General features: G+C 45.5%; 2 protein-coding genes across 2 annotated transcripts; both read right to left on the minus strand.

Annotated features, from left to right (window-relative positions):
- Nucleotides 1-1841: 1841 nt before the first annotated feature.
- Nucleotides 1842-20951, minus strand: T265_06613 (hypothetical protein; the record flags this gene model as incomplete). The annotated part of the gene is made up of 3 exons (XM_009171926.1): nucleotides 1842-1878; nucleotides 9076-9178; nucleotides 20894-20951. The coding sequence occupies 3 exons, from the start codon at nucleotides 20949-20951 to the stop codon at nucleotides 1842-1844; spliced, it is 198 nt and encodes a 65-aa protein (XP_009170190.1).
- A 3499-nt stretch (nucleotides 20952-24450) lies between these two features.
- Nucleotides 24451-24645, minus strand: T265_06614 (hypothetical protein; the record flags this gene model as incomplete). Its single annotated transcript, XM_009171927.1, has 1 exon — nucleotides 24451-24645. One exon carries the CDS (start codon nucleotides 24643-24645, stop codon nucleotides 24451-24453), a length of 195 nt encoding a protein of 64 aa, XP_009170191.1.
- Between the last annotated feature and the right edge of the window lie 1310 nt (nucleotides 24646-25955).

Genomic DNA, 25955 nt, shown 5'->3' on the forward strand with positions numbered 1-25955 from the left:
GCGACGTGCTGCATATTGCGGAGGCGTTGTCTGTCCTTGATCAACGCTGACTCGAGCTGTCTGGCTTTGATGCAAGGATGTGACGCGCTGCATATTGAGGAGGCGTTGTCTGTCTGGTCAACACCCAGCGGAGCTGAGAGTCACCGTAGATTCCGGGCATTCAGTGGTTGCTTTCAGGGAGCTGACCTTCCTGATAATTCCCGGTTAACATCTGGTCACGGTCCGGTGAGATTCGGCTCAGAATTAACACCCTCCAACAAACAGTCAGTTTCATTCAGAAAAGACCGTTTGATTAGCTCCGAGGCGTCATTTCTATTTCAACAACACCGGGGTCAAAAGTCATCGTGCTTGGCTTTCTCGGTTTAATCGGCGATTGGATATGATCGTGGATCAGCATTTCTACGGCTCGGATTTCATTCACTCTCATTCCCGTCCGACCGTTTGTCTACCTGTTTTCTTTATGATAAGAATGAACAAAGAAGCTCGTGAAAAAGCACCACGTAGATACCTGGTTATTCCCACCGCAGACAAGTCGGAATTTCTTCGAAGGCCTCCGAAGTCGCACACAAACGTGGAATGCAACAGAAGCAAAGATACCCTACCATAGATGAAAGGCAAATAACTCAGGGACGCCACACATTTGAGGCGACTTACTGAGAGGTATATCAATGCGAGCCTTGAAAAGTTGTAAGTTATTGGGAGGATGAATACAATCAGGAGTGAAGAGCTCCAAGTTTCAAGGCACTTTGACAGTTTGGAAGACTGGTTTGCTAGCAATCGCTCAAAAATGGATATCGAGAAGTATACAGTGAAGTTTGAGGCACATAGATCGCAAGCAGAGAATTCGACAAAAGGCGAAACCCCACAAAGTATCTCATTAGGTAGTATCCCCAATTCGAACGGTAAGGAACTGATAGGATCACGTGATGGTATGCGGCTGGATCAATCGAAATGGAGACCAGGCCTCAGTTGAAACATAGCGTTCGGGAAAGCTTTGAGGAGCGGATTTTTGAGTTGGATAAGCGACTGGCAATGTTTTTTCCTCAAGGACTGTTCCGTACCTTGTACCCATGTCTACCACCACTACATGGGTGTGCACATGTTTATTCTTTCGTAAGTTCATTTTTATGTCTATCTCTTACAGCTGGTACGCCAGGAGTTGCCCAAATATGCTCAGAATATGTTATTGCGGCCTACCTGTGTTAGGTATTATGCAGGCAACACCATCAGTGCCATTATGGTCCATTTCACTTCACCGTCTCTCAACTTAGGGTCCTCACAGTATTAAAGTGTCCATCCTAATGAGTGTCCACTTAGTACCTATAGAACTTCACGATCAAGTGCGTAAATCCGCCAAACCAGTTTATTAGATGCCGCGTTGTCCTGGCCAAAAGGAATTGAGGGACTACTCCACCAGAAAGCGGAATACATCATTCTAGAGTACTTTATCAAATTCGATAAAAATCCTCTTCCAGCTCTTCTCTTCGATTTCCGCATCATTTAATAAACGGTGTCACCTTTGTATTTTCATCTTGGCGCGGTTCCTCGAAGGTTTTCGAAGGATTTCACCTCGGGACGATAGGTTGTCGGAGATATCAAGCCCTTATCGAAAATCCAATCAATAGCTGCAATTGGATTGCTGTTCAATCTCTGTACGTATTGTAACGTGGGTCGTCTGGTGATCCGGAGTGTTGATCGGATGAGCGTGCGCCCGGATTTTGCTGTGATCTAGACCCCACACGCCGTGAGAATTTGCAAAGTCATGAACACCCTTAGGCGACACTTGTTTGCGGGATTCTCAATTTGGTGAGAGTATGCAATGTAGCGAGTGCACTATGGGACTAGTTTTCCGATGGAGGGGGCTGCACGACACTTGCTCTAAAACGAAAAAAAGGAAAATGTAAGCAAGGCCCGACAAATCATCCATACTTACACAGAACTCGCACATTGAAAGTGGTGTTATGCGTTACAGTATGGTCGTACTTTCTGGAGTTCGTCCATCATTGCAATATGAATTTCTCACTCAAACGATTACTTCCAGAAACATCAGGGAGCCGTATGATGGTTTTAGAAGCCAGTGACGTAATTTGTGAGGTCAGATTAGTAGCACATCAAGCCAGCTGAACCGAACATCGCTTTCCGACTCCTCTTCCTCGTATACTTTCAATGAGGGCCCAACTGACAGTTGCTCATATCTGTATTTAGACTACATTTTAACTACAATGATTGTGTTTTCTACTTGAACAGGAGTCTCGGTAGCCTTGTCAGCTCTGCTTTACTAGCTAATTCCATCCTGATTCCATTTGGTCCTAATGATACGGATGTAACGCACTACTTATAAAGTTGCTGAAAACTCTCCCACGGCCCACAAGCGCTTTCGCCCTTCGTGGGGCTCATCACATGGACGCCCTATCCGAGTACCTTTCAGCCCCATGTTCTACATAAACACAGGTGATTCTCCAACGAAGATCAAACTGATATGCTTCTGGCACTCATGATCAATCCCGTGACCTCTGGAACTTGAAACATATTGTTTAAAACTAATCCGTTATGGGTACATTGTGTATAATCTACCAAACCGTCTTAACTTTCTGTGATGATAATAGCGTCTCGAATGCCAGCCGCATGTCGGAGTATTACTATTAGTACAATTCGTATCATTGATTTCTGTATGCGTTGTATGAATGGCTGGCATCTGAATCGGATTTGCCATCAACAATCGTCAAACCACTAGACACTTGCACACAACAAGAGAGCTGCACACGTGATCTTGGCATTTTGTAGACTCGAGGGAATAAGATGGGCGCGTAAATATGAGGCTATCGACCGCCTGTAACAGGACAGCTGACGGCGGAACTTACTAGTTGATCACCGCGGTACCAACATTGTCCGTCAGCGTCTTTAAGTTCCAGCGTACTGCCACATCTTTCCTAGTATAGCACCGCTCGGTTGTTACCAGGGTCTGTTGAATGACATCCTCACAGTAGTGACACATAACCTGATGGTATTCCACGAACCCCATAGTTACTGATGTTGCCCAGAATGAAAATGTCTGACAGTTATTCATTGGAAAATGGATCACAATTTGGTTCAAGAATAAGCCGTTTTCTAGGCCACTCCCCCCGGTAAAAGGGAAGTCGCGGCTCTTCAAACTTGCCTGAAGGTTGTCTCCGTGACCGAAATTCCGGTAACTTTGATTTCCAACTCCCGTCCTCGGATGGTCATAGACAGGTTGCTTTTTATGTTAGTTCTAGCCGTTCCTGTCAAGGAGCCCAACCAATGGAGTTGGTTTCCTGTCAGGCTCCTTTCAACTCTAACCGCTTCGAAGAATGTCGGTGTTATAGAGTCGGCCTCCCATTTACCTGAAGGATTTTGCGCATACAAATGAAGTCAGTCAACAACCCAAAGATGTCTATATCGTGTTCACTTCCCAATGCCGTACAGTGGTGAGGACGGTACAGTCACTCGATGCGCCGTAATCTTGGTGTCTAGTTGCATGTCTTGGTTGTTTCAGACGCGTTTCTCCAGGTGAACAAATGCAGTCGTTGATTTTGCAAAAGGATCGTTTATTTCACAATTGAGTGTCAGGTCCGTAGATATTTTGCTGCGAAGATGGCAGAAATCAGTGAAACATGCTACTTCAGAACTATTCAGATGAATACTCGGTTTCTTTTCATGTTGAACCACCAATGAGTCATTGATATACTCATAGTTTAACTAAATCATGATACTACTGAACTGGACGTCGTGGTCACTTGCGATTTTTCTACTTCAAAATACGAGATTAAGGCACAACAGTCTTCAACCAAGAGTATACCGACATTCGATTTGAATGAACAAATATGCCAGAAGTATTGAATCGATATGACTCGTTCAAAATGGCGGAATGCATTGGTACGAATGGTCGTTAAATAGATGTCAAATAAGCCCAAAAAAGAACACGGCGGACTCAAACTCTGGTGGAAGGAAGAAGGCCTTTGCTGCGGAGTTATGGGAAAACTCTAATTGAACAGTTACAGAATATTAGACAGGGAAACAAAACGCTCATATGCATCTTGTTTATACGGGCTGAGCATCTGTCCCCTTCTCGAACGCATCTTCCTGAAATTTCCTGGATACTCACTCAAATGTAAATGAAGGCTACAAAGCAATTCCACAAATTCCGTAACAAACCCCACTTTCCAATAGACAAGAAGCGGATTTACGAGAAAACCACATACTACTCCCATGCCTCATCAGTAGTACCCACCATCACACTGGTAGCAGAGGTCCTCACCTGGGCTCTCATCCTATTGTGAAAGAGTTTGATGAGGTCAACAGATGTGTCCGAACGACACCGTTTTCCATGAAAGACCTACAGTGCTTCTCTGCTGACTGAGTCAATGGCTTTGGTTAGGTCCACAAACAGTCCATAGGGCCGTTGGTTGCATTCACGATAGCCCTCTCGGATTCGTCTTGCAGTGCACTTCAGCCACCTCCAAATCTACCCTCCTTTTCAGAAATGCCAGAGACTAGTTTGACGAACCACACTTTCCCACCAGTGCATAGAAGGCTGATTCCCCGGTAGGTATACGTCTTCGGTCGACTTACTTCTATACCGAAGAATTATTGTTGCACCCTCGAAATCGTGGAGAACGTCTTCCGTATCTAAATTCACTCACGAAAGCTGAAGAAGTCTGTTCTGCAGCGTCGGTCTTGTAAAGTTTTCTGAGGCAGCCGTTCATTCCCTCCACTCTTCCTTTCTTCAGCAAATTTGGTTCTGACTAGTTCTGTAGCTCAGTTTAAGTTATCTAAGTAGAGCTTCAGTCTTTATTGGGTTAGACAGTCTATATAGTTGTGGTCGGTTGAGTGTTTAAGCTACCAGACTTTTGTCAGACTTGCTTGGTTTTTCGCTCCTTTTGTTTTCTATCTATCAGCCCAAGCTAGTGGACTTTCGATCCATAGATTTCTTCCAGATGACCCTTTGTGACAACAGCTATCTGTATACGACTGCAGGTCCTCAATTCGTTTGATCCATCGTTCACGTTTTGTCTCGCGCAGATTTTCCAACAATCGGATCCTGACGCTTCTGATTTGTCTCCGGGTCTGAATAGTTTTGACCAACGCCGAGTTGGATAGCGGTGAGTAGTTATCATCGAAATTCCTGTCTGCTATCTTGTTTGGTCCAATTGTATCCCCAACAGCTGTTCGAATAGGTTTTCGTACTCAAGCCCACCGGCCTTCGGATGTGGTCCAGAATTAGTCACGCAATAGCCCTAGTACTGGAGATTCGGGAGGCTTCCATGCAGTCTCTCTGTTCGTCAATCTTGTTCCATTCAACTTGAATCAGTTCCCCCGGATCCACGACTTGATAGCTTCTTAAGTGGGACGCGCGATTAGGCAGGCATAACAGAATGATCTCTACTGCATTCAGCTTCTTGCGTACTCGTCGTACAGTGGTTGTAGCTACCACAGTTTCGTTCACCGATGTTTCGGGGAGGTGGAGTAGGTAGCTGTGCATTTGAGGCGGGAGCTGACAAATTGATGCGTAAATACAGCACTGTCAGTGAACTGTCAAGTAGGGGATTGTGAAGGAAGCTATGCATTGAAGGCCATTGAGGGCGTGACTGGATCATGTCTGACAATGTCTCTAATCATTGATATGGCCCGTCTCGGTGTCCCCATCCAGGAAGATGGCAATGACCAGCGCAGCTGAGTTTGTTGAATGAGTCCATCCGACAAGCATTGTTCGCACCCCATTGGATCACATGGCTGTTATTGACAGTTTCATGGCTACAAGCACCATCCATGGTCTTCCATCTATGTGGTTCATTGGTCTGAGTCCCACTAGACCCAGTGTCTTCTTCAGGGTTTCTCAACCCTTGAAATCACGCCTACAACAGAAGTCGGGTGGCCGTTGGTGCAGTCCGGTTGATTTGTTAGTCTCCAACTCATGTGATATGATATTGCGAACCCAATTTCACTTTCATGTTCTTTTGTTGTTTCAATCCATTAGTGGATATAATGAGGTCTCGATCAGTCAGCTGGGTCTCCCAGAGTGTACCAAGATTTATCCTGTAGCGCTCACGTCCGTCTCCTTCATACTTACTTCCACTTTCCAGGTTCAAAATCCCATAAGAGGCGTTTTCTTTTCCCATATGCAGTTCACACCATGTGTAGGGGACTGAAGCTTTCTGGTAGCTGGCAATAAGAAATTTCATCTCGTATACTCCATCCTGAGTGTGAGTGGACTCTGTTCAAAAGGACAATGACATCTTTCAACACTACTCATATAGTCTATGAAAAACCCACTACCTGTTCCACCTTCATTAAGGCTCATCAGGTAGACGCTGTCTTCGAATCTCCATCTGGCCTGTTTCTTACCTGGAATACTCACGTTATGATATGTTGCCACTAGAATATCCCATTTTTGTCACGAACTTGTCTGGTCTATCTCACATTAACTTGGCCCAGAGTACTCTGTCCTGTGATCGGTCACATGCACATGTTTGGAATCTGGCCAATTAGAAAGCTGAGCATTTCAGTCGAGTTGAGGAATTTTGTGGCACGATGGTAGATATTAGCACAACCTCCATGTACACCACTGATCCACTTCTGAATCGCCAAAGATACAGCAAATTTGCATATCATCCGATTGGTGTCTTTGCCATGTTTGATTCTGGATTGAATTTGGAATACCTGTCTCTGATGTGACTACAGCCATTCGTCGCCTAAACGCTCACTTTACAGTTGGCGATCATTCTTTTAATGACAAGAGAAGGGGGGCAGTTGTGATTGATGGCTTAGCACGGCCAGCAATTCTCATTTCCGACATTGTTCTGCACGTCTCTTGCACACGGCACTACGCCAGCTGCGACGCGCACCCCCGCCTGGTGCGCGTCCTGGTTTTTGGACATTGACGTCAAAGTGCCCAGACAGTTTCGTTTGTCCCCTGGTTTTTGCATTGGTAATTAGCACGTCGGACGTGTGTTGGCCATGAGATGTGTTGTGTGGGCAGCGATCAGTCAATGGGTTTCGCTAATATTGGGACTGCGGGGGAAAAGTTTACTCACTATTTCAATCAGGTCGATTTGACCAGATTTTGCATCGCTTTTGAACAGAACGTTGTATAGCCGGACAAGTTAAAATGTTTCTCAAAACAGAGGAACAGAGGAAGCCAAGGTTCTAGATGATCTCGAAACGTTCATCTCTTTGCATCAGTCTGTGCATCAAAACCGTCATCCCACGAAAAATCAACAGACTGACACTTCTCGGAAGATCAACGCGGTAGTCCGATGTATGCCACCAATTCATCCGCTTGCAATCACTAGTATCATCACTTGTATTTCACTGCAACACAATGCATGAAACACTGTGGCCAGTTTGGATGCGCCCGACTGAATGTCTATTTGAGTAGCTCGTTTTTTCAACTCAGGATGAATTTGAAAACGTGCCCTCCGGGTTTCAGAGATCCGTCACTCAAACGCACCCACGATGACACACGTACTGTGCTTTGGACGTCGCAAACTGTTACGTGAGCCAAAGCGTCGATCCGTGGAGACCTGAAGCGTGACATTTTCACTAAATAGCCACTCTGAACGACAGGTCTCTCACAGTATGCTGTGCGCACGTCACACCTGATGACGTAAGCCTACAGTCCGACAAGTGGACAGTAGGTTTTGATCAATAAACACTAGATTTCGGCTGGACATCAGCTCATCAGCCTGTCAGGGCAAGAAACCACAATGAGGACATCAACCCGGTCACTAAGGCCTGAGGGCTTGAGCATTAGGTCTCCTTTGAGTTGGGTTTGGGCCGCATTGGCGATCGATGGGCCCGAAGACAATATAGTCCACGACTACATCTCCGTCCGCCAACTATGTGGAACAAGTTGGGCTAACCAGTAACAAAACTTGCCCGAAGCTATCAGTGAAAGGAGGAAAGTCCTTCGCTCCGAAATCGCTCATTAGTAAACACGAGCTGAACGTCTACAAGCCGTTAGACACGAAAGTAAATATCTCAGTTGCGCATAGCCTCACGCGTCCTCTTGAACTTTCCTGGATACTCATTCAAAATTTCAGAATGGTGAGCAAACATTGCAAAGCGGTTCCAAACTTTCCATAATAAACTGTACTTTCCATTGGATGCGGGGATGGAGCTTGAATACCGGACCATAGACTACTCACATGCCTCATTAGTAGTATACACCGTTAACCAGTACTCTTCCAGCACTAATCAGTGGACATGACACTAAGCCTTACTGCCTTTCAGTCGTCGTGTCGGTGTCAAGTGTACCAGGACATGACGTGCACAACTCTTGCCCAGTCCGATGCCCTTGTATCCGTGATCCCGCGGAACAAACAGTGTAAAAACCTACAGAAAGAACTCAAACCGATTAATCCCAGCATGAGGCCCGTGAAATGGCTTCGCGCTGATATTCCGCTGAAACACGAGAGCGTTGGTTATTGTTAAAGGTAGGAAAGAGCGGGGGGAACGTCCAACCTCACTTGACGTGAACCAACAGACAGCCGATTACTGGATAAGGAGTTTGGAGACTGGCTCTTTGTTTCAAGAGAGTCACTGTTATGGAATTAATGGTAAATCGACTGTTTCTCCTGTCCAGGAATTTTCACCAGTCTGAAGTTTTGCTTAACGATCTCGATAACGTTTATTGACAAATGAGCATCCGTTCGCCAAGTTTACAATAATCGACGGTTTATCAATCTGTTCCAGGCTCACGGCGGGACACGCTTGGTTGATTTATTATTTCATTCAATCAAAAACGATGTGACAGAATATCGACTCTTCTTTTAAGAAATCCAAAAAATTCTTCAAAAACCCTGACCTGTAATCACAGAGGTACCAAGTTCACCAGACGGAATTAATACAATGTCCTCATCATCACAGTACTTGTAACAGAAAACCAAGAGCTCTGTTGCACATGGCAAATTGCAAAATTACCGCTTATCATACTGTGGTCTTTTTTATTCCCAGTATTTCAGCATCGGTGTCTCCGCAGCATTGGTCAGGTGTGGTGGAAACATCGAATTAGTAATGCTGAGGTACACCAGATGGTTTTAGGAAGAAGGAACTCACCCACGACTGATGAATTTCTCACGCTCCATAGGTTGCGCTGGTTGCAACATATACCCCGCTTGCCAGAAGACCGTCTGCCCCACACAGCTCTTTTCTTCCAGCCCTTTAAGAGCGGAAGGGACGAGAGGTGAAAGTGTATGACCTGGCAACGAGGTACAAAAACACTAACCAGTAGACTAAGTCAGGTGGGTAACTAGCGCCTCCCTGGATGGGGACCCCGGGACTCAAATCACCAGTGATTATTGACATTGGCAGAAACGGCCCAATCGCACAGTCAGTGGCACTCGTGCATCAAAGCCATCGCCTTCCATGCGTAGCTACCCGATTTCCGAACAAAGTTAACAGGCCTTCGCCTCCGAGTCTTGGTTGTATGTCCCGGTGGTTGAAACTGTAGCAGCTGGAACCACTAATGTGCCCATGGTACACGTTTTGTAGCTGATAAGTTGAACTGAATCGATTCCCAGCATTCTCATGCATTCCCATGTACCATAAATGTGACATATGTGTGCGGTATCTGTTCAGTCAAACGGAGCGCTCCTAAAAGCGATTCGGACTTTGGAAACGTTCGCCACCAGCATCAAAATTTGCAACCTAGCGAGCTGACCATTCGAATCTGATTGAAGCATGTCTTGACAGGCCTGTTGCATATAATTCCTAATAGCACGCCTGAAATAAATATGCTTCTATGATTTTGCTCTTAAAGATAGATTCAAGGAAGGATCTGTGTCCTGGTTTTGCCTGACATCGACAGGACGAATGGAATTCAGTGAGGTTTTCTGTCATGTCCACTCTTCGCTGTTAAAAGAGGACTGGAACTTTCGGGAAAGCTCTGTCGAGCTTATCGGTTATCCCACCTTGTATAACATGGGCTTTATTTCCGTGGGGCGGCATAGTTGGTGGAGGAAGGTGTAATCGTGTTTTGTATTGTCTTCGGGCCAATCGATCACCAGAGTGGCACCGAGTATGGAGCTGGGCCCAGATCCAACTCAGATCTAATGCTCAGTTCCTCAGGCCATTGCGACCGGGTTGGCGTCGTGATCATGGCTTATCTCACTGGTTTGCTGATGAGCTGATGTCTAGCCGAAATCTAGTGTTTATCGATCAAAGCTCAATACCCACTTGTTGGAGCGTGGCTCGCTCTCGTGTTGTGTACATCCGAAAACAAGGCCGAGAGCTCCTTCTGTCAAAAACTCATTTACTTGACATTTCTGGAAACGCCGGAATCATTCCGGCATCTCGAACACATCTCAAACGACTTCATATTCTATCTTTAGGAACGAATCTATACAAGAAGAGGACTGATTTAAAATCTACTCGTACTGATGTGTAATTTCCTTTATCGATTGGCATATGCTGTGCTCGGTTACTCAGTATACCCTGAAGAGGAAACTACAGAACGAAACAGAAACGCCAAGCGCCAATTGGACAAAAGTTGGCTGTATTGCTAAAAAGGAAGCCATTATCGAAGGATCGTTGTCCACTGAATGTTCATTCTCCCAAACGTAGTCCAGCTAAAGTTTCTTAGCCTCAGAGCGAAAACTGAGCTTCGAAATATGTTGAGATAAAATTCACCGCTATTAAGCCAATCAGTTACTTGGAATAACTGCGTTAGACAAAAGTGCAACCGCTTCATTCAGATATTTTGACGACACATAACTATGAGCAGTCTATGTCTGAAAAACCGAACCTAACTATGGCAAGGTTCCTGTTATTTTCCCCGTCTTCGAATGTCTTTCAGTCTGATCGGCATTCTACTGCTATTCTCTGTAAGAACATTGTATTAAGACCTCACCGATTCCAACTGCCATCACTCCACATCAGCCATTGCTCACTCAGGCGTGGATTCAAACTGTTCTTCGACCTTCCTACGGTCCGCGATCCGTTTTTCTTCACACTCTCGGTGTTTTGTGTCATTTTAACCTGTAAAGTGAGAAGAGTGCGGTACGTTGGTATATTGCACCTTTTCACTACCGCCTAGCCGTTTCGTGAGTTAGTTTTATCAACAGGGTTCTCTACGCTGATCCGTGGACCAAGCCTGGTTGGGCTTTGGTCGTCCGAGAACCTGTGGTGTAAACGCGACCAGAGCGATCTCGCCAACACACGCGGGAGTCGAGAGCACACTGAAATCAAATAACGCGCCGCGACGAAATTGAACGGGACAATGGGCAGCTAAACCGCGCGGGGGTACCTGACCTTCTGAAAGTAGGAAGGGCTCATGGAGTACGCCTGCCGGTGTGACTTTTGCTCTCGATGCTGTGAGTCTACTAATCTGTTTTTTGACTAAGTGGGCCAAAATCCAGAGTAACTTCATTGACAGTTAACAAATCCAGAATACGTTGCTTGCCGAATCTCGTGTTTTGTTACTTTCACTGGGGAAAGTGAATAAGAAATCGTGTATCCATGTTGCGAATTCACATGTGGTACGTGAAAGAAGGCTGATAGCAGCTTTAATGGCTTATCCCTTGATCTCTCGAGACTTCCGGAGATTATCGAATTTTAGCCAAAAATAAGGCACTAAAGCGTACAAATGGATACATGAGACTCAACATTTTCTACATGAGTTAGGTCTGTTTTTCGGTCTGACCCAAAGGACTTCTTGAAGTCGAGCCCGGGAGAGCTCACTGGTCAAGATTAGAGGCGAACTGATTGGAGAAATCGGTTGAAGTTGAAACCCATGAGAGTCAAGCCATCAGGCATCCTATGCTTCTTGTGGAATTGAACAAAATCGATAGCTCCGGTCCTGGCGATAAAGTTCTCATAGTTCCTGAAACTTGCACTATACCCCTGCAGTTTGGAACAGAAGTAACAACTGGTGTGCAGAGAATTTTTTCCATTTCGTTCTGCCTGTAGGAATAAGTTGATGAAAAATCACCGCGAATACTTTTGAGTGTGATCTTCGAGTAGAGCTTCACCCACTTTGCCGGTGCTCACCCTCACTTACAGGCGTATGTAGGATTCCCACTTTCCTAGATACGGTATTCTCCTCGTCATCCGGAATCTAAAACGCTGTCGTAGGATTCTGGACTCAATGCACTAGCCTGGTAATTTGTCGAAATATTGATCGTTTACCAGTGGTTGAACAACTGTGACCACTGATTTATTCGCCAAGCTTGGAATCGTTGTGTCCAAGCCTCCTTTTGGTTTTGACGCTTGTTTCCGCAAGGTTTAACAGTCATTTCAGAAATGATATTGATGATATTGGGTGGTGATCCGTTTGCCTGTCGGGTTTTCCGAGCGCTCTCCAGATAAAGCGTATCGGGTATCCGTTTCTTCGGACAAACGTTTCTCTTCTCTGACCCCACAGAGTTGTGGTGCATCTCAGTGCGCTTGAAAAGAGTGCTGTGTCAGCTTCGTCTATGACGTTTTGGATGACTACCACGGTCTGTATGTGCCGCCTTTCTACAGACCGCAGTCATCCGTTTGGCAATTCTTTGATGAGGATGTATTAGAATACTAGCTTTCTATCATAGAAGAAGCGGGAAAGCCCGAATCGAGCAGATTGATTGATCAGCCAGTAAATTAAAGTAGTAAATTAATCAGCAGACACATTGTCACCAGCCGTTGAAATGGGGAAAATGGGAAAGTGCAACCAACAAATCAAACCCAAGAAGCTTAGATTAAAACGCAGTGCATATTGAAAAGGGGCCAATCAAAACAGAGGAATAAACTACTGAAAATAGAAGATAATCAATCAACTCAACGGAACGCAGACCACAACAAAACAATTATCACAAACGGACTGAAAAATTCACGAAAACATTGTCGCCAAACCATCCAGTCACTTTAAGATGACAGTTTCGGAACGCTATATTAACGCATGGGGCGAGATGGCCCAAGTATTTAGGGCGCGAATTTACTGACCGGAAGGTCCGTGGTTCGAACCCGACCTCTACCTCTCGACTTCCCCTGTCTAGGCTTGGGCAACCTGACAGTATCCCAGCCCTCGTGTAGCCTTCGGGTGGCATGGCAGCTAGACACCGAAAGGGTGCTACAGCTGAACGAGCTGAACGCACGCAAGCTAAGAGGAACTCAATCACGTACTGATGAGGAAAAACTTGCAAGTCAAGCTCAGAGAACAGATCAACAACCATGTGATCAACAACCAATAGCTTTTCATTATTTTATTCTTTTATCACGAGTGGAATGTCATCAGTCACGTTGTGGACAGACAGTGTTTTCACGGTTAATGCGAGCAAAACTCCTTCAGGATATCAGATTCGTGCGTGCTTCCCTGTGGATGTTTTGCCCGTTGGCAGTTGCCTAAAGCTGTGCCAAGTCATGGCAGCTAGCACCGAAAGGGTGCTACAGCTGAATGAGCTGAACGCACGCAAGCTAAGAGGAACTCAATCACGTACTGATGAGGAAAAACTTGCAAGTCAAGCTCAGAGAACAGATCAACAACCATGTGATCAACAACCAATAGCTTTTCATTATTTTATTCTTTTATCACGAGTGGAATGTCATCAGTCACGTTGTGGACAGACAGTGTTTTCACGGTTAATGCGAGCAAAACTCCTTCAGGATATCAGATTCGTGCGTGCTCCCCTGTGGATGTTTTGCCCGTTGACAGTTGCCTAAAGCTGTGCCAAGTCAATGCAGTTTGATCACCTGAATATATCGATGTTTTCGGCGAGACATTGTTAAGCGATACTCAGCCGCTGTGTCAGACAATAAGCCGGCATTCACATGACTCTGGCATCACGGCATTGGACTATTCAAGCTGAGTTGTAGTCAAGCTCACATTTGTCAATCTATTTAGCAATGCCTTACCATCCACAGCTTTCACGAAAGAGTTCAGCAGCGACGAACCCGTTCTGATCTATTCTCCAGAGGATTAATTTGGTGACCCCGCATTAGTAAACGTCTAAAATTCCAGATACTTCATCCCAATTGCCGATCAGGTAGCCTAGGGTCAAGGTCAACCAGTGCCCTTAAAAATACAGCGCGAGGCTGTTGTACTTGCATGCACTCGCTTATTTGCCATAAAGCTGTTGTATCCTTTGACGGCGAGTCTTTTTTCCGGCGCAAGGCATTGTATTGGGACAGGAGTCAGATATAACAAAGTGAAATCGTTTGCTTCTCGGAGTGGTGTCATGTGTTCTTCAGGAGAGTGCCCTTTATTTGGAAGTTCCTGCTGATGGCATTATTGTCCAATAATTTGGGCCACTTTGCTCTCTACAATGTTTTTTCTGATCCTACCATTGAGGTATCATCTGAAAATCTGAGAGAGATGGCGTCATACATTGTACGCCAGGGGGTTGATGTGGCATTCACTGGGCAACCATTCCTCCATGAGTGGAACCGGTGTGTACCGTGGCATATCCCTCCCTTTGAAGAGGTCTCGTATTAGGGAATCACTGCAGTGCTAAGGGTTCATTTATCAATGAAAACCATGTAGCTGTAGGTAGCAATGTGCCCACTTGGTGTCCAAGTGTAAGAAATCCGGGTCCCCGAGCTTCGTTTCTTGGTGTTTCAAGCGGAATTTCAAGGATTGAAATGAAGTGATCCTCGTGAAGTTGTGTGGCGGTCTCTCTTGAGGCAGTTTAGCAATGAGACAAAGTACGGTGAGTGGTCAAACGGCATTTCAAAAGATACTTCCTGAGGATCCTGAGGATCCTCACTGTTATTTCCTCTTCTCCCTGTCAGTATCATCTGGTCGAGCACCATCTATGGCTATTCCGGTACCAGTCCGCCAATCACGCCGCATCATTCGAACTTTTTTGCCTCTTCTATTAAAGAGAACATGGTTTTGTGTCCGTAACTATGTCCTTCAGTGAAGTAGTCTGTGTTTCCGGTCCGCCAACAAAACCGCCACTTGTCGTACAACTAATCCACAAGTAGGTTTCTCAAGCCATCGACATCAATGTGGCCGGAAGACGCATGAGTGATTCCCGATGCACTCAGAGTCACTGTATTGTGACTGACTTATCCTCAGGTCCTGTGTGTTACAATATTTTTTCATGATAGATTCGCATTCGCGTGAGAACGTTTGGTTCTTCGACCTCCGTAAGTTGGAACATACACTACTGTGTTTCGCCTCCCCGAATGAAAAAGAACAAGGTGTAACAGTGATACTACTGATGGGGAGGCATGCGAGTAGTGTGTTTTGTTCTTGTAAATTCACTTTGCGTCTCTTGAAAAGGTAGATCTATTGCGGAATTTGTGGAGTCGCTGTGTAGCATTTGTTTGGATTTGAGCAATGAATGATTGGAGTCAATGAATATTCAGTAAAGTTCAAGAAGATGGATGTCCAGTTTTTGTAAATAAGGTACAAATGAGAGTTTTGCTTCCCTGTCCAATAGTCTGTAACTGGTCAGTTGGTATTTTCTAATAAATAACTCCGCGACGAAGACTTTCTTCCTTTCAAAGGTAGACATTTCCGGATTTGGAACCGTTTAATGATCCGATGACTAGTTCGTCAGTTCTCGGTTTGGATGCCTCTCAATGAGAGATCGAGCATGTCGTAACTATGCCTTACCATCGAGCACACTTTGTGCTTTAGCAATCTTGCTGACGCCCGATCACTGTACCATCAGAATTGCTCTGCACCAGACTGACCAAACATCCACGGTCAGAAACACCGAATCCGACCAAGTGGTCTTCTCACTTAATCTGGTACGCGGTTGGGACCGGTCGCTTAACCTATTTTGAAGACGTGAACTCATCCACACACACACACACACACACGTGGCTACAACATCTCGCTTGGCCTGAAATTCCGATTGAAGTTATCCTGTCCGATGGGGACCCTAAGGATGAGTCCTAACTTTTTCATTTCAGCGGAGCTTAGGAAACTCAAATATGCAAACTTTCTGTTTCGCGCTAGTGGTAGGACCCCACGATATGCGAGGGAAATTTTCTGCTCCAGAAAAAAGGGCATACAGTCAGTAGTCACAAATCAACTGAGTAACCCCGCCACAAATAGGCATACATGATCCCACCACAGAGCATATGCATTCCACCGACAACGCTGTCATCAATTTTGCGTCCCGTGCTCTGTAGACCACCTTTTCTCTTGTGTCAGTCATTCAGTCGTATCCTAGGCTTACATAAACACGAACTTCCGCAGTCTGAAATCAGATTACCCTCACTTCCACGTGATTAGTTTGCCGACCACCAACGAACGAAAAGTTGTTGAGAATTCTCGTCAGGGCATCTTGCTTACCTGCGGAGCTGTTTGTCGACGTTGGTGGAACTAGACACGGCGGTCCGCCAAGCGCACTCCTCGTGTGAACAGTGTGTGTGTGTGTGTGTGTGTGGATCTATTCATCTGTGTAGACACCAAGCTTGTCTTGTATTGGTTGCAAGGTCACATGATACACGTCATATCAACCCTTGTCATTTGTCCATGCACACGTTCCCTGTACAGGTTAGTCGAGATTTTCGCGCTCGTTGGGAATTCCGCAGCACACTAGTCTGCCAGCGTCACATCAACGCGGGATATTGGCATCCGGGGTGGATCCGACAGTTTGTTCGCCGTGCTTTGGGACCGAATGGTACATGACGTTCGTCATGAATCGAATAGACTTTCGTCAGCTCCGGGCCTCCAATGCGCAGCCACCTATCCCACCTCCCCGGATCATCGGTGAACGGAACTGCGGTAGCTACAACCACTGTACGACAACTATGCGGTTATTACAGCTGATAATGATTGAATGAGTGAATGGCCAACAATAAGCTGCCTAACAACGCATTATCGCATTTTGGACGCAAGATGGACAGTGAACACGGTGAGATTTTGATAAATGCCTACTGTGTGCGTTTATCGCGCATCGACCGCTTCTCCGCACAATTCTTTCACTTCGGACAGTTAGCTACATTGGCATAGGACTGATGCCCAAAAATTTTGCCAAAAAAGCGACCAAAAATAGGTTAGCGATGGGTCGAAAGGATCAGCTTTCATTCAGCCAATCAGTGCTGAAAAGTGCCGAAGAACGTTTTTAGAAATTCGCATCCCGTAAACTAGTTGCGAGTGCATAATTCTCGGTAATTGGTTGAACACCATGTCACTCACCATAGTAAGCTGATCAACAGTTGAACTAATCCAAATTTAGAATACGTTCAAGGTTTCCACACGCCTGTCCTTCTATTGCTCGTGTCATGCAATGTCGAATGAACGAGCACTAACCAGATGAAATGCCCGTCTGACTTGTACGATTTTTTCGTCTTCTGAGCGTCGTACTTGCGTAACGGCGATACTACTGAGGAGAAAGCATACGAGTAGTGTGTTTTCTTGTAAATCCGCCTTGCGTCTCTTGAAAAGTGAGATCCATTACGTAATTTGTGCAGTCGCTCCGTAGCATTTCCCCGTCTGACTTGTCCGGTTTTTTGTCTTCTGAGCATCGTACTTGTGTAACGGCGATACTACTGATGGGAGGGCACGCGAGTAGTGGGTTTTCTTGTAAATCCGCTTTGCGTCCTTTCGAAAGGTGAGATCCATTACGGAATTTGTGGAGTCGCTCTGTAGCATTTCCTTGCAATTGAGTAACAGTCAATGAATATCCAGGAAAGTTCAGGAAGACGCGTTCAAGGAGAAGATGGATATTCAGTTTTTTAAACAAGATGCATATAAGAGATTTGCTTCCCTGTCTAATAGTCTGTAACTCTACAGCAAATGCCTTTTTCCTTCCACTTTTAGTGAGTAGGTGTTGAGAAGCATTTTTCATCTAATCTCTACTGAGAGTCGTCAGCAGTGCATACCTAGATGTGGATGATTAATCAGTGATTCCAATCTTCCCGGGAAATCCATACTCCGAACCAGTTTGGGTCATTTTTTAATGCCGACCACCTGTCCAACAGCTTTCAGAAAAACGACCCCTCTCCTGCAACAGTCCACAGCTAGAACGTCCCTTTTTGGGGCATCTCTACCAACGATAAAGCACCTACAGTGACAGATGCATATATTGGTGGACTGACAGCTAAGCTTACCTTTCAAAGTTCACAATCCAAGGCCATCCGCTTGTCAAATCAATGACGTAGCAAACATGTGGTTTTGTACTCTAAAAATGGGTAACGTTGATTTTCAGAAGCTGTGGATGGATGCAAACTAATAATAACATGTCCCAATTTCACCCTCTTCAATAAAAACTAAAAGTGCAAATTTCATGTCCTCTTTTTTGTAATCCTTTTGGGCTGCGGGGGCTAATTTTTTGGCGGAGCTAATCTGGAAAGATCCAAACCAACCAACCATCGTGTGTTGTCTCACTGGTAGATTTGCTTCTTGTTGATAAAACATTACATGTATGAGTTCCACCGTTTAACGTGTGCATCGTTTTGTGAAAAATACGTGATAAGTTTAGTAATATTTGGCCATAAGCTTTATGCGCTAAACTTTGTTGCGCACTTTACCCCGGTAGATGGAACTCAGTTTTCCAATGGATTGATTGACAGTACCAAGCGCGACAGTTTTACGCAATCCTGCTGGATCACGGATGATGCCAGATGTGCTCGTCATAATCAGGTTGCAAGGGAACTCGCAAAACGTCTCCGTCGACTGGGATACACCGTCTTCGAGGAGTTGAGAGCACCTTCCTTCCTTCCTTCATTAAACCTGACCTAATCGCTGTTCGAGATCACCGAGCAACTGTACTAGACGTCAGCATAGTCTCGGATGGGCGCGGAGTGACTGTGTGGAATGAGAAGAAGCATAAGTATAGTGCTGATGAATAGTCCCTCGCCAAAATCTCAGCCCTACATGCCATCGGTTGTGATGTCGACTTTTTGGTTCACCAACCGATTATCATCTCTTATCGAGGGATCTGCTTTCCTCAATCCGCCAAGGCTGTTATTGGACTGGGACTTCCTAAGGTCGCAGTCAGTGACTTGTGTTTGCTTGCCATTGTGGGCTCCCTGCGTACTTATGACACTTTTATGCGTGGCACATGGCGTTGAAGGTACATTTTTGCCATTTAATCTCACCCCAGACCCAGTATGACGGTCACTTTGTGCCTGATGTGCGAGTCTTGACTGTGCTAGCGCATACTGCGCCTTGAAGAGCATTCACCATTGTTTGTCCTTTCTTCGGCTATTGGTCTTTAGACACGTGTTTCCATATCAAAATCTTTACATACTTTGGGATTCACCTCATTAGACTGGAACTGTTCTTGGCATGATTTCGAATGAGACGTTTCTCTCTTTTCTCCCATATTCTCCTGTTACTCTTTCGCATTCATCGCTTGCATCGACTTTTTATGTTTGTGAACATGCTCTTCAGAAATAAATGATAATAGTTCTTCTAACCCACGATTTAAACAATCGTCAGACACCTGGTGAATTTTCGTTTGATTGTTCGTCACTCCTTGTTGAGGGCCTGACTTGTAGGATAAGAACCGCACCAAACAGTAAAGTCAACTGCTGCAAAGCTAGCTGGTGGACACCTGGTCCAGACGGAACAGGCCAAAACTGTTGATCGAAAGATCACGTGGCCGCTCTATCTACGCCCACCAATAGATTTGACCAATGGAGTCCAGTTGTTTATGGCGTTGACTAAGAAATATCGACTACTCACAGTCAAGCTCATGCTGCGTGGAACGTTTCTTGAGCTGTTTTATTACGTAGAGACCATACTTTTGCTTGTGTCAGGACACACCCAGACATGGAAAAAGTACATGTGCAGAGAGTGACGCATCCCCAAGGTCACCATCGGTCCGACACGTTTCGGATAGCAGGTGCGTTGGCGGAGCTCACCAAACATGGCCTAGCAAAATACGACCAGCGTAGTGGGCCTGAGATTGCTCACGACCGGAACACCGCCGTTGGCTTTACAGAACGAGCAAGTGAACGACCATATTTGGCCATTTATTCATCCCATATATTACGCAGACGCTCTGTATGTTTTGTCCTAACAATACAGCCGTGTCCCCAGTTCTCTGTCTTCTCCCTGTCGTGTAGTCTGGCAGGCTCAGTGCAGTCGTAACCCATGGACGGCCACTCACGATACAACAGTTTGGAAAGTTCCATCTGCAGGTGTCGTGACCAAGGGAGAATAACGCGACTTTTAAGCATCTCGGTTCACCATAGCTAAGAGAAAATCACTGTTCATGCAAGGTAATAGTTGCGATTCTCAATTGCTAAAAGACATGGTTCTCGTTTCGTGGCTACACAGCCGACAAAGTTCAAAATAATAAGTAATCGTCCACCTGTAACGCCCTTTTGGAGCCTAACTGCCATTCCACCCGAAGGAAGTACGAGGGTGGGCAAGCCTAGACGGGGGACCCTCATTGATGAGTTCAGCATTTTTGCGTGCCAATCACATGAGACGTTTTGCGGGACCGCGAAGTAGTGGCCCTTGTTCAGAGATGAAAAATAACCTCGTGACGGGAACATGTTAGACATACTACAACTTTTGAGAGTGGTAAAATTATGCGCAGAATTTCCCCCCTCACGCAACTAACCACTGATAACTGAGTGATTAATTACAGCTGCGCCCTTTTCTCTCCGTTTCAGCCGTATTCACCGAGGTGAAGTAAACATAGATGCAGTGGCGCTTCAGTCTTTCGTGTCCATTGCAAAAATTCATTTGCCTTTTCATCCTTTTTCATCGAAAATCATGTTTTTAAATGGTACGAGAATGGAAGAGAATTCACCGTGGAACGGCGGTGAATTCCTGAGCCACTGTCCGTCTAGCCCAAATACGTCCACATGAGGAAAAAAGACCGTTCCAGTCGACTGAGGTGAGTCGATAATACCGCCCATCTTCAAAAATGGTACTCACAGTGAATGCAGTGACAATAGGGGGTGCCAGTTTGACACATTTTGTAACCAGACTCCTGGTGTCACGGATTCCTCGTCGTCTTATGGCGACATGTGAATCGCTCACCCGTGAGCATCAAGCGGAATCCCGAGGCTGCGCCAACCACGGTTTCACACTCCGTCATGTGTTAGAGCAACGCCATGTATACAGACGACTAGAATCTTGGTTTCTCTTGACTCTTTAGAGTTGCTTTTGATTCTGTAGATCTGCCAGTGCCCTTAACTACGGAACGGAAGTTGTCCCAGAAGTATGCGAACATAATCGGGTCACGTACTTAGGGTGTGTGAGTGTGTATGGTGAGCTCTTTAACAGCTCTCCTACAAAAAATGGTGTCTAACAAGGATATGTGCTATCTCTCCATTGTTGTTCAACTTCATCATTGATCAGATGAAGCGAACGCTGAAAGGTCTTCAAAACCCTGGTGTTCACATCGTTGCTGGTAAAAACATCGTCGATCTGGAGTTCGCAGACGGCATTGTCCTCATCTTTGAAGACGAAGGCACAACGCAAGCTGTGATGAATAAACTGATCACCATCATTCCATATTTCAAAGTGCAAAGTCATGCTTCAGAAAGTACAGTCTCTTAACATGTTCCTTGCAAGCAAACACATTGGAGCTTGTACAGAATTTTATATAATTCGATAGTTAGATCAACTCTGACGGAAGTGTGCCTGCTGAAGTCACTGCACGAATTTTAAAGACCCGAATCACGGTTGCCAATTTGCGTTACTTATGGCGTCAAAAAGACAGTTTTTTATCTCAGAATGGCGCAACCTCCGAATTGGATAACGTGTGACTTGGCAGAGTGCTTTAGAAGAAAATACGAACAGCATTAGTGTTTTTGGTGCGGTCCGCATTCAAGGAAGAGGTCCCCGTGACCCCCCTGCACTTGTTTGGAGACTATGCAAGAAATAGCGGCAAATAGATGTCAAGGACGTTTCTGCTATCAGTTTCTTTCCAGACTGTCCGACTGAAAACTTGGTATTGTTCGCACCACAAAATGCATTTGTTAGACTGGTGACAAGTCCTTCTCTCATCCAGTCTCTTCTCCTCTTCTCACTTTGGGGCTTAAAGAACCGAGAGCGCGAGGTTTTCACTCTGAGCTTTGCGGGGTAGTTTTCATACAGCGCCTTTAGAGGTCTCCAATCCTAGACAAATCGCACAGTACCCTCTTGAAGCTTTCTTTGTTGTGAGGATGTGCGGTGGACTTTTGTGATTCTTCAGAGTTGTTCCAAATTTAGAATGCCTTGTAGCAAACGTTAGTGTGTGTTGTTTGATTTTCTGTTAACTGACGTGTGTCTGGACTTTCTAAAAATGTGCAACCGAACGCACGCAACCGAATTGTCTGTCTTGTAAATCAGGACACGGTTTATAACGACCGTTTTTCCTGAGTTCACTTTTTACAACTTTTTCCCAAGCCCATGATTTTGTATCGATAAATGGCAAAACTGATTCCGTACGACTCAACTAACCGATTCGTACGGTCATTCAAGTTCATTTGGATCTTTTAGTTTCACAACTGCACCTGATCGCTCAACAACTGCCTTTAGTTTCATGTTTGTCGAATGCTTTCTTTCCTAGCCAGCATACTTGGCGAAATAGAGTCGCTCCAGTCGAGAATGGTTTCAAATCATGAACAAGGTCGACAGTAGTGTGTACTGTGCACGGAAATGGGGCGAAGACATCGAACGTCATCCGTCTACTTGTTTTCACCTGCACTCTTCTTATTGTGAAAGAGACCTCTTCGGGAAGGAACCACTTTGGTTGGCCTCAGGTTTTCGATTATTTTGCGAAGTAAACCACGATGGGAAAGCACAGTACTTTTATGATGAATAAAGTTTACGATTTCAGTGATTGTACACTGAATACAATTAAAGTTGGTCAAGTACCTCCACGGTTCCGGAGTAAGAAATCACAATGCACCAGTTCTCGTTCTAGCACCTGTTGGAATGAAAATTTAAGTCTCGGGGACGAGTAGGGTCGTTTTGTTGGGGACAACGTTTGTCTCCCAGAACTAAACTCACGGGACATAGGTTTATGGGTAATTCCTATTTTGGGATCGGTGTGCACTTATCCCCAAGCAGACTTGGTTCTTCCGAGATCCACTCTTGAAGGGACAGCTAGTGCTTTTCATTGCAAAGTTGTGTCCTCACATTTGATAGTAACCTCTGGTGCTCTGGCCATCTGACGTCAGTTGTTGGTTCCCCTGGGTGAGTTTCCAAAATCACTTCTAGCAATTAGCCACGAGGCGAACAGGATCTGTTTCATTTGACATAGCAATTGTGGGAGACAATCAACTCAAGACACGGTTTGCCAGAATAACTCGCTCTATTCCGCTGCAGTATCTGACGGGCATTTTTATTTAACAGATACATCGAGAAGCGCTCTACAGCTGTTTCATCTGCGTCATGAATCGCCAATGGGAATATCTCTGGAAAATGTAGGGTGATTAATTTTCAGCAGGTCATGTGATGGAACCCCCAAAATCTCCTTCAAGCACAAACCTCCAACAGATTGTATGAGCATACCAGCCGCGCAGTCTTTGTACGGGAAGCAGCACGATTACCTACCCGAGCTCGTGCTACGTGCAAGTCAACCACGTTGCTACCAACGAAAAATGACCGAAAGATATGGTTACGGCTTCCAATCACCTTCCGGTTTTTTTTGAGTTGGCTACAGGTTCCCGACGATTCGGTCTGGTTGGTTGCTTCTCCATCCGATGTGATTGCATGCCGTGATAACTCTGGCGTTATCGCCAACAGGTGAGTTTAATTGACGCCAAGGACGGTACGAACGTCTTTTTTTTCGAAAATACTGGTTGTGTAATCGTGTAAAACATTTTGATAAGGTTGGTAGTGAATCTGCTGTCTTCGAGTGAAGCTCGACCCGTCATTGTTGAACCCCAACCATACTCCCAGGAGGCACCTCTAAATAAGTTGATGAGACAAGGCTTTCAACGACACCAGCCTCCTGGTTAATGACACTCAAAGAGCTTTACATCACCTTTGGTTGGAGGATAAATTATCGAAAGATGCCCTTCGCGTCAGGGCTGACACGAGGCCATTACAGGCTCGTTTCTGGAAGGAGCCCCCATGTCCTACGGGAGAGCCAATAACGAGGCCACAGGGACTGGAGAAAGTATCCCAAGGCATGTGGGGAGCCAATGAACGAGGAATCTTATTGTACTTTTTGCAGCCGATCGAATGTATGGTGAATATTCACACTATGACAGCACGATAAGCCGTAAACGACATTGTGGTCCCATTGCAGGGTTTCAACCGTATCCAGCTTATCCTGTTCGTGTAGCTCACTAAGCACTTGTAGTGCTTCACGTGAACTACTTAGTGGATGTGAAAAACGCGTTAAACGCGAACAACAGACCTCTGCAACTGCGAAACGACGGCTTGTGACCTGATAACAGGACGTCTACCTCTGACGTAGGCATGACGACAGGCGTGTGTGTGTGTGTGCGTGTACGTGCGCACTTGTGAGAGGACGTACATTGTCCCAGTTACAAGCTATCGTGAGAAAAAATTCCGGATAGGAAGAAACTGACAATGTCCTGGCTACTTTTGATGCTGTTGGTGTGTGCTGCTGGTAGCGTCTCGCTCTATGCGCTGACCTAGTTCTCGTCAGTCGCGCACATTGGCAACTGCCTGCCTAATTTCGGGATATTGCGCAAAAAATCGACTGTGTTCACTGCATCACCACCTATGTCCGTGAAGTGGTTCAACAAGAGGAAACCAGGCTGCTGTCCCAGTTGAATGGTCCAGTGCTGTTGCTTATCACGGGGGCTGCGCTCAACCGCATTATCCATATTCCAATTGACCAAAATGACAGTATAAACGTGGTTTCAATGCAGTGCCGAGTTTGGTAGAGTCAATCTGATCAATTTGAACGTCTACAGATCAGTTATGATTAGCCTATGTACTAGTATTTTACTAAAGGCCCACAGACCTACTGTGCTTCAAAATTGGAGTTGAATTGGTTGGAGACACTACAAGGTATGGCTGCCAACCGATGTCAGTGGCGTTCTTGTTGTCAGTTTCTATCCAGATTGCCTGAGTGAATGTCTGGAGGTGTAGGCACCTCGAGTTGATTGTGATAAGCTAGCACTAAGTCCCTTCCCCGTCCACCTTTACTCTTTTCTTTACAATAAGGCTTTCATATAAAAATCATGGTTGTACCGCGGTGAAGCATCGATGTTCAACACTGATGTCGTGCTGTCGAGGATGATGATGATGATGATGATGGTGGAGTTCAATTTCTCCCCCTCCTCCTTTTGTGCGTGCGCAATCACACTGAGGGGTGGGCACCGGGCTTGCACATCTCGAGAAGGTATTTCATCACCATCCCCCTGCAAACAAACCTTACTAAAAGGTACCAAGATTCAAAAAGGACGAAGGAGGGGAATGGATCGAGTCAGCTGTCCTGAGTCAACAATTAGGTGGGAACAAATGTTGACCGACGTTATTACTTTCGAGAGCTATTCTCCTGGTCAAGACAGGCGAAATCTGCTACCACGCGTTTAGAGACTGTTTACTTCACGATCAATTTGTCTGAGTGGACAGCGTTCACGTGAGCAGATCATGCATCACTCGATACGCGTACAAGCACAATATGAGTACATAGATTTGGGTTGAGTGAGCAGATCGTGGGAGCCGGAATTTCTGAGTGATGTATGAAGCTGCAGCTATCGTCTTTGTACTAGAAACTGTGCCAGAAAGGGCCACCGCTTGAAAGTGAATACCCAGAATCTCAGACCGCCACAGCTCACTAACAAAGTACAATTGGCATTTGAGAAAGCCTAAATTGGTTTGTTTGTTAACGGTCTTCTTGAGTACTACTGACATATATTGTAATCCTTGCGTGTTGGCGAGGACTGCTCGTAACCAGCGCAGTTGTACGTAAAATCAAGGAGAGCATAGTTCAAGGTGATATTTTCTTCCGCGTATCTTTGTATCTTACGTACACCTATACCGGAGAGATTCAGCCTGGTAACGCTCTGCTTCATCTTTAGACAACGAGATTCATTTGATAAGATGGGCTTTTATCTTGCCGATTCCTCGGCGACCTGAACTGCACAACGATAGCTCGTCCTACATTGATTTGATTCTGAAGGATTCT

This window comes from Opisthorchis viverrini, assembly GCF_000715545.1.
Source record: "Opisthorchis viverrini unplaced genomic scaffold opera_v5_140, whole genome shotgun sequence".
Taxonomy (NCBI): Eukaryota; Metazoa; Platyhelminthes; class Trematoda; order Opisthorchiida; family Opisthorchiidae; genus Opisthorchis; species Opisthorchis viverrini.